The 9,593-nt window shown below is 34.9% G+C and overlaps 1 protein-coding gene across 1 annotated transcript; it reads left to right on the forward strand.

Annotated features, from left to right (window-relative positions):
* Positions 1 to 269: 269 nt before the first annotated feature.
* Positions 270 to 8,542, forward strand: LOC123668407 (tyrosine 3-monooxygenase). Its single transcript, XM_045602141.1, has 8 exons — positions 270 to 512; positions 5,225 to 5,336; positions 5,467 to 5,574; positions 5,682 to 5,717; positions 5,820 to 6,639; positions 7,355 to 7,481; positions 7,650 to 7,879; positions 7,995 to 8,542. The coding sequence occupies exons 1-8, from the start codon at positions 447 to 449 to the stop codon at positions 8,167 to 8,169; spliced, it is 1,674 nt and encodes a 557-aa protein (XP_045458097.1). The 5' UTR covers positions 270 to 446; the 3' UTR covers positions 8,170 to 8,542.
* The last annotated feature ends 1,051 nt before the right edge of the window (positions 8,543 to 9,593 follow it).

The raw sequence follows: 9,593 nt of genomic DNA on the forward strand, positions 1-9,593 counted from the left end.
TTAAAAGATAATAACTAACAATACATATTTATTGTTTAATTTACGGTATTATATCACAGATGTATACGGTGACCGATAGGTATCTGCTTGTAAGGAAGGTTCGCACCCTGAAGGGCGGCGAACACGTCGCTGGTGGTGCGAAGGCTCGGTTGCTGCAGGACGCGCAAGCGGCGCGGGGCGCAGGCCGTGACGCATGCGCACGAAAGGCCCGCGGGGTGGGAGGCGCGACGAATACTATTTAAACTGTTCTTGCGAACGGTCATCATGCATTGGTCTGTTTGCAATCCAAAGTTTAGTTAGCCCTCGTAATACGACAGCTCGAGTCGTAGACAGACAGGCATAAGCCCGTGGTCGAGACAAAAGGCTCTCGCAGACGTACGCTAGCTAAGCGCGCAGTGAACTTCAGTTCAGGCTCTCCCTATTTCCAAGTGGTGTGTCGTGAAGCAATGGCCGTAGCCGCAGCCCAGAAGAACCGCGAAATGTTCGCCATCAAGAAGTCCTACAGCATCGAGGTGAGGATCAGCCACCACCAATACGCTTGCTATTGCTTTCATGTCCTGAAGTTTTTGAATCGAATCCGTTTTTAAAGTGACATGACTTTCATTGACTTAAAATTATCGAAGCTGTATTCAAATACTGCTTGTCAAGCCAAAAAAATAACAATAATCTGGAGTCATTAAGTTAAAATGCTTGCAAATTAATTTATACCATTCATTTGTCACACTAAACCCTCGTTACCTCGTTTACGGATTTCCCTGCAATCGTACTCATCTTTGTGCATGTAATAATTAATTTCTTTAACCGATTGTTCTCAAAAAGTAGGTTACATTACAATGAACAGATACAAGTTTTTACCGTAAATTAGACGTGCGTGTACTTGAATATATTTATTTACGAACATATGCGTTTAGACTTGTAAACAAAAAAAACACTCATTAACACCTTCAAATAGTTTGCGTGTATCTTAAAATAATTACTTGATAATGATAGTCGCAACTCGGATAGTTTAGATTTTTTTTTTTTTCATTTAGAGAAAAACGTGTCTCATTTCAGATGAGCGTCAATATTTGATCAAGCGACGAAAATAATTGTCAATATATAACAAAATACTCGTGTAGTCGTTTAGTTGTAGGAACAGACCTTCGGCTAGAAACATACGTCTTTGATTTTTATTACCTATTTATTTCACATCAAATTACCGACCTTGCAATGCGTACAACAAGAAGAGAAAAAAACGCAACTCCATAAATTCTTATAAACATTCATTGTTTCGATAAAGCAACATATTTTATTAAATAACTTGATGTTTATAACAAAAATACATGAAAGGGAATGACGAAGAAATCGTGTGAAAGCGCGGTAAGGCAACTCTGGAGTTCGTGTATAAACAAAAATTTTCACTGGATATATAACGACAATTAAAAAAATTAAAAAATTTCGCTTCATTTATTCCAATCTCGTTTACGAGGAGACTCGTTTACTTTTATTATTCTATACATGCAGCTTTCCCACATTAACGACGACTGAATGACATAACAATCGCATAAGAAATTTGTTAATACCGAAAACACGTTAAAAATACTGACATATAAATTAAATTCTCATATCTAGGACGATTGAGGTTGTTATTAAATATACTTTGTAAAAAAATGTACTTGTAGATAATTGAAAGGAATAAACCGCTTACAATTATAATCTTCATTATATTCAAGATTAATCACTATTGTCAATATTCAAGGCGTTTGATAACTTCAGCCACCATCTCGATGTAATCGCTGGACATCAAACTGTAATCACAATTATAGTCGCTTTGTAAACAATAAGCTTATGCGAAGTATTGTTGCGAATTTCATTCAACAGTTAGTTTTGATTTAATTGACACAGTTGTTGACTATTAAATTCCGTGTATACATTTTGATTTGAAGTTCAAACGTTGTTTAAAAATTAACTACAATTACATAACATCACGTAATAGAATTATTTCATAGAGCTACTTATAAAATTGATTCCAGCGTTGCGATTTGTATATTTTTGGATTATTCGTCTTTTGTTGATTACCCGTAATGATGTGCTGTGCGAAAATTAGGTCTCACGTTAACGTAGCCTACGTGTTATGATTAACGTATAATTTATAATTGGTGGCTGAATGATTGTATTTCCTTGACCATCGAAGGTCGGCATGTGAGTAGCGACGCTCACCAGCAGCCAACACTGTACTCGGGAAATATTGTTAAAATTCTGTCGAGTGACACGGCTGACCGAGAAATATATATATCCGATAATATGTACTTAATTCGTATTGAATTAACTCGTTCCATACGATGTACGAAACAAATTCTAGGCTGCTTTATGCCCTTGACCAAACGAGGTTACTCGTCGCGGTCAAATTAACATAAAAAAAATTAAGATGTTAGATAAAACTGCAATCGTGCGTATCCATGGTAGCAATGTCGGTTTGTGGTATGTGTGTATGTTTATTTAATTCAAAATAACATACATTCGCTCGATCTATTGACATTGACAATAAATTTACGATAATTTCCGTGTAAGCGGTAAACGTCGATATCCGGTGATTTCGCGGTCAAAACTACACGCGCCGTATCAGATATTACATTAATAACGATACGTATAGTTTCAAATTGAACATGTTTTAGTATATATATTTTTTGAAATATTTAAATAATATAAATTAATAGAAAATTGATGCGAACGCGTGTATGAGTTAGGTACGGCGAGGGTGGTCAGCTTAATTAGCCGCCGGATTGGAGCGGTGAAGTGTCCACTCGGTGACCAAGGCTACACAACCGGATCATGATCCCAGCTGCTCCAGTTAGCCGGACCTTAGACACGATTACGTTTCCGCAATCTTTGAAGATATTTTTCACTACAGATACATATTATTGATATACAAACATAGTTTCTTAGCAATAATAAATTTAAATTCACAATCGTTATAAATATAATCAAGGACCTAGATTATTTCACTATTGTAGTTTCAGATTAGATCATCCGATGCAGCTAATGGTTTTTATTTTATTATTATTATTTATTTTTGTTTACGAGCAAAGCCGGTATAGTTCGTTAATATAAACGTAATTAATTGAAACGAAACGCGAACAGATATTCCGTAGCGTGAAAACAATAAATTACAAAAGAATTATTGACAGACATTGTAACCCAGATTATTTTATAGTAAGGACATTAAAGAGTTAGTATGGAATTACAGATAGATGTTAAGACATTGTATTTGCATTCTCTCTGCGTTTTCGGCGCAATGTTGATAGACATCCTATGAACTACATGTCCTTAGCTATCTTTATTTGCTAACCTTACGTTCGAGTAAATGTACCGTTAATTTTTTTTTTATTATAATATTCACATTCGAATAAAAACCCTGAGATGTGATCTGGATGACGATTAACCGTACAGCTTTTTTTTTTGTTTTAGTAGTCACGTCAACCAAAGCATTTTTGCCTTGCCGCTTTTCAGGGGCTAGGTAACAAAAGCGTGTAATTAGTGTAACCCTTGACACAAATAGGCCCGAAGCCACTCTAGTGGAAAATGCTAGGTCTCGACGCCCGCGCACACCTCGCTGCTGACTTATCACTACAGACACTTACGCTTGATTACTATATAAGTAGTTACGTCATTAGAATACACACAATACATAATTTTCATTAATATACGTTTTTATACGAATTTTTCAATTTTTTAAATTATAGATTTATCATTTTATGAATTATAATATATTTATTCTATAATTGTAAATACAAATTCATGAAATGATAGATTTAACTTTTCGCAGCTGGTTATGTTTGAGGAAAACTTATCTATTACTAAAACATCGAGGCCGGCGCATAACTATTACGGCAATAACAAATTCTACTATAATACAGGAAAATGAGATAAGAATTTAAGCGATCTTTCCTGTATACATCCTTCAAATTTATTCTTTTACTAGGCTGAGACGAATATAACATTAAATTAATTATAATTGAAAATTCTATCGAGAACTAATTGATAAATTGCTATAATGTTGGATATTGAATAGTCAGCCTTAAGATACTTATATTTTAATTAAATAACAAAATTAAAGCTTTATAGGAATAGCAATAAAGTCCATATTTAGTTACAATCAAGGTGCATTGAGTGATTTAACAATTAACAAGCCGTCATGAGAGCGACATGCTTTTCAACAGGTCCACGAGCCGCTCTTGATGTCGCCAGACCATCGTATGAAATGATTTTGATTTTACGAAGCACTTAGCCCAATTTCACATGAAATGGTTTTAATGCTTTTCGTTGTTAATTATTATGCAACATTATATAATTGCGTTTTTAACTTCTTAAATGGTGTAATACTTTGTAAAACACAACACGTCATATAAAAACAAAAACTGTCATATTACGCAAATAAAACTAAATGCAGATGTTAAAAGAGGTTCAATGGGTAAAACCAATAAAATTTTGGGAATTTTCACCGGCGTAATCGGCAACCTTAATAAGTTTTATAAATTAATATTTACATTTGCATAAACTTAACACAGTCTTGATAAAAGATAAGTCATACATGTAGGACTCAATTATTAAAAACTAAAAAATAAATGTATTTCAGATTATGTAATAACTTATATTATAAATAGTTTCTAGTGAACGATTATCTTTTTATTCTTACTTGTCTTGCCGCTAAGAGCGACTTTGAAAGGATCTTATAATTTAAGTCTTAGCTTGTAAAAGTTCACCCGACATAATAATTGGTTCCATCGAGACGCAACGGTCCAGAAAGTGAGATTCCTTTGTGTGACTTCATCTCAGATCCGGCGGGGGATGGGGTGTAATGGCAGCACTTTACGCCCGACCTCAGGAAATAAGCTTAGGAACTCCGTAAAAGCAATTCCTGCTCCCACATGAAATATAATATTTTACGGTCGCTATATATTCATAAGGATTTAAGATACGTACTTTTAGAACTGTCCTTTTATCACAATAGAGCCTCTACAATCCAATAGACTGTTTAATAGGCCTTAAATTGTAAATGTCTTAACCGTGTCGCGTACAAATAAGTTTAATTAGATTTTATTAACACATGTCACGTTTTTCGCATAAAAAAACACCGGTAATATTAATGATTCCTTCATAATTTCTTTCAGCATGAATATGTTTGTACTCAATACCATGATTTTTATACTAGGACATAGATAAAAATGAAATTTCCTTGTTGCAGAACGGCTACCCATCTCGCCGTCGCTCGCTCGTAGACGACGCCCGCTTCGAAACACTGGTTGTCAAACAGACCAAACAGAGTGTACTTGAAGAGGCTCGTGCTCGTGCCAATGGTAAATTGAAATGTTTAAGTTTGATGAAAATATTCTTATAACTTTTCTTTACATTACATACATTTTTCTTTTTACGTATATATATATTTTGTTATGTTTCTTTAATTTTGTTTTATTTATTTAAAAATAGACTCAGGCTTGGACTCTGATTTTATCCAAGACGCCGTTCATGTAGGCGAAAACGAGAAGACCACAGAAGATGCCACTCAACACGATGATAATAAAATTAATCACTTTGGTAATAATTAAACTGATTAGCTTGTTAATATTTTCATTTCAAGTTGCTTTATTTTTTTATTTCTTTTTCTGTTATTTTTTTTTTTATTTTTTATTTTTTTGAAATAGATGCTGACAATGACGGTGACACTAAAGAGGACGACGGTTGGTATTTTTTTTATTTCTGTCATAAATTAAAAGCAACCTGTTATTTGATAATTTAAACGTAAAAATTGAAAAATACTTAAAATAATTTCTTTTATCTAGATTATACTCTAACTGAAGAGGAAATAATCCTACAAAATGCTGCAAGTGAGAGCCCAGAAGCTGAACAAGCCATCCAACAGGCCGCTTTACTTCTCCGTATGCGTGACGGAATGGGCTCACTTGCTCGCATCCTTAAAACAATTGACAACTACAAGGGTTGTGTAGAACATCTTGAAACTCGTCCCTCTCAAGCTTCCGAAACTCAATTTGACGCCCTCGTTAAAGTCAACATGTCTCGCATCAACTTGCTGCAGCTTATTAGAGCTCTGCGTCAATCGACCTCATTCGCTGGAGTTAATCTTATCTCAGAGAATAACATTTCCAACAAGACCCCGTGGTTTCCCCGCCATGCTTCTGATCTCGACAACTGCAATCATCTCATGACAAAGTATGAACCAGAACTCGACATGAATCACCCAGGATTCGCTGACAAGGAATACAGGGAGCGCAGGAAGCAAATCGCCGAGATTGCATTCGCTTACAAATACGGTGACCCAATCCCATCCATCACGTACTCGGAATCCGAGAACGCTACTTGGCAACGAGTATTCAACACCGTGCTCGACTTGATGCCCAAACACGCCTGCAAAGAATACAAGGCTGCATTCGCCAAACTGCAGGCTGCTGATATCTTTGTTCCGTACCGCATCCCACAGTTGGAGGATGTAAGCAACTTCCTTCGCAAGCACACTGGATTCACTCTTCGCCCAGCTGCTGGTCTACTCACTGCTCGTGACTTCCTCGCCTCACTCGCTTTCCGCGTCTTCCAATCCACCCAATACGTGCGCCACGCCAACTCCCCATTCCACACACCAGAACCGTAAGTATTATACAAAGTCATTGTAATTATATATTCAATTCTCTAATGCGCATTAATTATTAACCACTTACGAATATATGAAGATAAACATAAATAATTATATTTACACTATGTATATTACTTCAAGAACCTCGTATTTTTGCACAAATATAATTTATTCAACGTCATTTAGTTATGAATATGGGTGGAATTTGATGCGGAAGTATAATTGTAACGAATTCGTTAATTGACCTTAACGAGTACCTATTGGTTTTCAGTACATGCAGTATATGTAAATTGTAGTTACTAGTTAGTTGATAAACATTACTTAAATCTTAAATTATTTTATGGTAGCGTAAATATATTTCCAACATACCAGTTGCATTTTATTACGTTAAAATATTAACTAAATTTTATCAGGAGCGGACGAGATTCTGTGATGGAATCGTAACTTAGTTAATGGCTCGCTTTTAATTTAGTTTTCACTCTATTCTTGACGTAGTTAAAAGCATCAAAGGCTACTTTTATTGCATTAATTGTTTTCACTTTAAATATATATGATGAAGTCTGTTAACAACTATGAAGCAGAGTTACAATGCAGTTACAAAGAGCCAGTTAGTGCCTATAAAAGACCTATTAGTTTGAGGACCAATTTCATTACATACTTTGATGCTACAATTAGTTGAAGACAAATTTAGTTCTACAACAGGTTACTAGAAATGTTGTTATCTTTCAGTGATTGTATCCATGAACTTCTTGGACATATTCCTCTTTTGGCCGACCTGAGCTTCGCTCAATTTTCTCAAGAAATTGGACTTGCTTCACTTGGCGCTTCCGACGCTGAAATTGAGAAGCTTTCAACAGTAAGTTACAGAAAAACTTCTATTAAAATAGTTTTTCTAATATCTTTTCACTACAATGCTGTGCGAATTGTCAGTCTTAGGGCCCATGCGTTTGCGAAATTAAAATTGATTGCATCCTTTCCAATGTAAAAGAAGTTATGTAAGGTGAAAATGTATTTCTGTGTTCAGGTGTACTGGTTCACCGTTGAATTCGGCTTGTGCAAGGAAAATCAACAACTGAAAGCATATGGTGCTGCACTTCTGTCTTCTATCGGAGAACTGCTTCACGCTCTCAGTGACAAACCTGAACTGAGACCTTTCGAGCCTGCTTCCACATCAGTACAGCCCTACCAAGATCAAGAATACCAACCAATCTACTACGTGGCCGAGAGCTTCGAAGATGCCAAAGACAAGTTTAGGTAATAATATCTGATCGAATAACATTTTAAAGCCGTTGTCTATGTCTAAGTGTATTTTATTTTTAACTAAGGTTAAAAAATTTACCTAAAAATTAATTCATTCTATTTCACACAGACGCTGGGTTTCAACCATGTCCCGACCATTTGAGGTCCGCTTCAACCCTCACACAGAGCGCGTCGAGGTCCTCGACTCGGTTGACAAACTGGAAACCCTCATCTGGCAATTGAATACGGAGATGCTACACCTTACCAACGCCATTAAGAAGCTCAAGGGCTCGCACTTCGAGTGAACCCGTTAACTACATTATACAATACAGAATCAGTGCACGCGGCCTTGCCGTACTTTGTATAGCTAGTGATATTATAGATGTAAGTCTGTTGTCGTGTGGAGCGTGTGTGCGAGTGTGGAAACCATCGGATGGTACTTCGTTGAATTTCTTTTGTACCTTATTATTTATTATGCCGAGCTCATTGCCCGGTCCTCGGAAAGTACACGGAGCTCCCGATTGCCCATTTAAGGAGACTGTGTCCGTTCCCGAGACCGTACCTACTATATTAGTATTAATTTTTAATTTAATGAGAAACACATATATAAATAAAAAATGGAGCACCAAAAAGTAAAAAAAAAAAATGTCAAACAGAAATATACGTGTTTGAGTGGAATTTGTTGTTTTAATTAGACTTCGAACAATTTATGAAACATAATTCTTTATACCTTACACATTTTCTAATAACAATTTAAAGAAAACACTAAATAAAATGTTATGATGATAAAATTCATTTTCAAAAGTTAAATATGATTGACAAATACACCAACTTATTTTTCCTTATTTTGAAAATATTGTCCCATCGTCAGAAATATGCAAGATCAGAAAATTTCATTAAAAAGATGATTTATCACGGATAACGTATACCACAAAATGTAAGTATTTTGAATATTAGCTGATAAAAGGAAAAAATCAATTTATCTTTTAACCCATTTCAGCTAAGACAATATAATTTTAAGAATAACGATAGCTAGAAAAACGCAAGGACAACAGAACCTAGCGAACCTAGATTTTCTATATAATTTTTTATAAGTAGCAAAATACCTCCAAATTGTGTGTTAATATTTTAAAGACTAGCTGCCCGGACAGACTTTGTTCTGTCAAAAGTTAACGGTAATATTTTTTTTTTTTACTTTTTTAGTATTAAAACCTACCGTAGGCCTTAAGGAACATACAAAAAAATAAATTAACCGAATTGGTCTAGCCATTCTCGAGTTATGCGCTTTGCAACATTAATTTTTATTTATATTTTAAATTTAAATATTTGCTATAGTAGTGTATATTGAAAAAAAAAGAACATTATTATGACATTTAAAAGAAATATAAAAACTTTGAGCAGATAAAATGGATTAACTTAAAAGCAATTTAAAATGTAAGAAATTTAATATTGCAGCAATTGTTGAAGATCGGGTCCGTTCTATCGGTAATAAAATTGTACTCCCAGGGGTCGATCCAATATCTTTCAATCTTATCGACTTGTAAAAAATATAAGCTAAATTAATATTGTTCTTCGAGGTAAATCATGCCAATACATATTTAATTAACGTAGCGTTGAATTGTGTACTTGTAAAGCGCTGTTTTGTGAAACAATTGTAAACCTACATTCAAGGCTACAAGGTACTTCCTTATATAATTAAAGCAATTAGAACTGTCTCAAGTCACCGTAA

Source organism: Melitaea cinxia, chromosome Z (assembly GCF_905220565.1).
Source record: "Melitaea cinxia chromosome Z, ilMelCinx1.1, whole genome shotgun sequence".
Taxonomy (NCBI): domain Eukaryota; kingdom Metazoa; phylum Arthropoda; class Insecta; order Lepidoptera; family Nymphalidae; genus Melitaea; species Melitaea cinxia.

What these genes read in the sequence shown, in the direction of transcription:
- LOC123668407 (XM_045602141.1), top strand. Translation starts at nt 447, where the DNA reads ATGGCCGTAGCCGCAGCCCAGAAGAACCGCGAAATGTTCGCCATCAAG. An exon ending in AGAAGTCCTACAGCATCGAG is followed by an intron (nt 513 to 5,224) that starts GTGAGGATCAGC and finishes TCCTTGTTGCAG; the next exon opens with AACGGCTACCCATCTCGCCG. An exon ending in AAATTGAGAAGCTTTCAACA is followed by an intron (nt 7,482 to 7,649) that starts GTAAGTTACAGA and finishes TTCTGTGTTCAG; the next exon opens with GTGTACTGGTTCACCGTTGA.